At 58.0% G+C, this 2,948-nt stretch overlaps 1 protein-coding gene across 1 annotated transcript in view; it reads right to left on the minus strand.

Moving 5' to 3' along the window:
- The window catches only part of R3HDM2 (R3H domain containing 2), a 27,391-nt gene extending 26,402 nt beyond the window's left edge, over positions 1-989 (minus strand). The window contains exons 1-2 of the mRNA XM_085041090.1: positions 944-989; positions 75-145 (exon numbers count right to left, since the gene is read on the minus strand). Coding sequence (XP_084897216.1) covers positions 75-145; positions 944-989 — 117 coding nt within the window. The remainder of the gene's footprint in view (positions 1-74; positions 146-943) is intronic.
- Between the last annotated feature and the right edge of the window lie 1,959 nt (positions 990-2,948).

Raw genomic sequence — 2,948 nt, forward strand, 5'->3', positions numbered from 1 at the left:
TCCCCTCAGCGACACACGGCATGCCCGGCTGCCCCTCGGGTGACCATCGCGATCCCTCAGTGACCCTGACGTACCCTCAGGAACACGACAGACTCCTGCCTCTCCTTCAGGGACGCCCGTGTCTGCTCCGTGCGACCCACATGACCTGGCACACGCATTCCCCTCAGAGACCTTCATGGCCCCTCAGCGACACACGTGCCTCCGCCTCAAATGTCCTTCGTGTCCCCTCAGCATAAAAAGGGGTACCCTCCTCCCCCTCAGTGACCCCCGTATCCCCTCAGGGGAATCCGCAGCACCTGACACCCTCCTCCCCCTCAGTGACCCTCATATGCCTTCAGTGGCCTTCAGAGACCATCACGGCGTCTCAGCAATGCACAGGGCATCCATCTTCCCTTCAGTGAGATAAAAGGCACCTGCCACCCGCTCAGGGAACCTCCTGTCCCCTCAGCATCCCTTGGGGCACCCTCCACTCCCTCAGTGACCCTCGCGTTCCATCAGCAAATGGAGGGACACCAGCCACCCCCTCAGCGATGCACCCTGGGTACAGGCAGTCATGCCGGGCAGGGGCCACCAGCCGGCAGAAAGCTGCTGGGGCTGGGGGAAAAGCCCTGCTCTCCTTACAGGTGGGGCTGGGAGTTGGGAGAGCTCCATTTGCCCCCTCAAGTGCAGAGACAAGGGATCTCACCCTCCTTGTAGGGCTGCACCTCTCTCCGGGAAGCCCAAGGAGCGTGATGGCAAAAGGCCAATGACAGCAAAGCAAAGACCCAGCCCTGCTCACTGAGGGTCACTGAGGGAGTGGAGGGTGCCGCAAGTGATACTGAGGGGACGTGTGGCTCACTGAGGGAAAATGAGGGGACATCCACCAGTGGCTCACGTCCACTGAGTCTACTGAGCCCTTTCCCTGGACAGGACCCTTCTGGAACTGCAAAGCTCGCACGCTCACGTATCCGTGCCCCGGGAACGCTCTTGGCCCAGAGGGCCTTGCTCATGGTGCCTCTTGGGCTCAAAGCTGCTGCTCTTCTTCCTCTGTCTTGCCCAAAGCCACAGAGGTCAGCCTCCCCCGCAACAAGAGGAACAAGACTCAATACCCAGGCAGTCAAGCTCATGGCCTAAGGCTGAGCAGGGCCAGGGCCCCAGTCGCAAGGACAGGGAGGGCAGGCGCCCAGCCCCACAACCCCTGGGCCCACAGGTCTGAAAGGCTGGGAGCAGGGGTACACACCTCATTTTGGGAGGTCCCTCCAACCGGTCAGTGAGGGACATGCCTTGGGGAAACACCAGAGCAGCCGGGTTGCAGGAACAGGGCAGCTGCCTGAGGGCTTCTTCTGGCCTTTGACACCCAATTCCTCAGGGCTTCCCACCATCCCATCCCCTCAGGGGCCTCCTGTCCCCTTGCAGCCTCCTGCTGCCCACCCCCTCACGCATCCCCCTCGTGCCTTCCCACTGCCTTGTCCCATCAGGGCCTCGGCAGCAGCTCATCCCTGCAGGCCTCCCACCGCCCTGTCCCCTCAGGGTGTCCCCCAGCCCGGCCATCCTGCCCGGCTGTGGCGCAGCCCCGACAAAGCTCCAGAGGAGCCCCGGATCAAGAGGCACCGGGGAGCCCTCAGCAATCCAGCCAGCAACACACGGGCAGGAGGACACAGGTGGAGCTTCCAGGCTGCCAGAGGGCTTGTGGCCATCTCCAGGCACCAGTCTCGCAGGGATCCCTGCAGCTGTGGCCTCTGCCAGCCCGCTCCGTTGGAGCGGCGGCATGGCCAGGTTGGACAGGGCTTGGAGCAACCTGGAATAGTGGAAAGTGTCTTTGCCCAAGGCAGGGAGGTGGAAAGGGATGAGTTTTAAGGTCCCTTGCAACCCAGACTGTTATGAGAAAGAGCTGCTGAGCCTGGCTATGAAAAAGAGGCTTGGAAGGAACTCCTGAGGTGATGTCCTGGGCTGCCAGGAGAATATGGGAGCTAAAAATGCATCTCTTGGAAAAGCAGCACAATGGTTATGTCCAAATGGTCCTGATGCCCACATTTCCTCCCTGTCCCATCCAGGGGAACCCCAAAAGCTGGTTAACTGAGCTCTTTGGAGCCTGGACACCACAGGGAAGTTCTTTGGGAGCTCAGCCACATCAGCAATGTGGTTTCTGCTCCATTCTGGGAGTTTTACTCCAACCCCACAGATCTAAGAACTGTCCTTCCTGTCCTCCACACCCCAGGACACAACCCCTGTGACTGTGCTGAGGACACAGCATTCTCCAGGACAGCCTGAAGGAGGTGACAGCCCAAGGACAGGGACAAAGCTGCTCCTGCCTGGCTGGGATCCTCCTGTCCTGTGCCACACAGAGCTGCCCAATCTCCAGAGCTTTGGCTGTGAGAGCAGAGCACAGCAGGGATGAGGTTTTCTCCTGTTTCATCCCATTTTTCATCCCCACACCTCGGCAGGCTGTGCTGGGTGACTCACCAGCCCTTTCATCCATGGGAAAACTGCTTAATAAGAAAATGCTGCTCAAATATGTTCCCAGTGCCCTCAGCAGCTCCTGTGGCTGAGATGGAGCCTGAGACACTTCATTGTCACCATGAAGTCATCCAGCCTTGATAATCAGGGATTAGGGACAACCCTGCCTGATCCTACTGCTGATCCTGGCACTGTGAGGGATTTCCTGTCCTTTTGGGGAACAAGAGGTGGAATGGTTTGAAAACTGCTGGAGTTCCTCCCTGCCATTCCCATCCTCCTTTTTTTTAATTGATGAACCAGCCAAAAAAGGACTCAAAATTGATGTTTTGCAAAGGAAATACCTTCAGTAAGTCCAAGAGCAGCTGTGCATGGGGAGGACTCAGTAGGACAAAATAAATCACACAGAGATCCCTACAAATCTGCCTCTGTGTGTGAGAGCTACAAACAAAGCCTTCTGTGGAGAGTTTGATGAGGGAAAAGAATAATTTTAGAGTCATTCAGGGCTCTGGAGA

Source organism: Lichenostomus cassidix, chromosome 29 (genome assembly GCF_008360975.1).
Source record: "Lichenostomus cassidix isolate B80296 chromosome 29, HeHo_3.0, whole genome shotgun sequence".
Taxonomy (NCBI): domain Eukaryota; kingdom Metazoa; phylum Chordata; class Aves; order Passeriformes; family Meliphagidae; genus Lichenostomus; species Lichenostomus cassidix.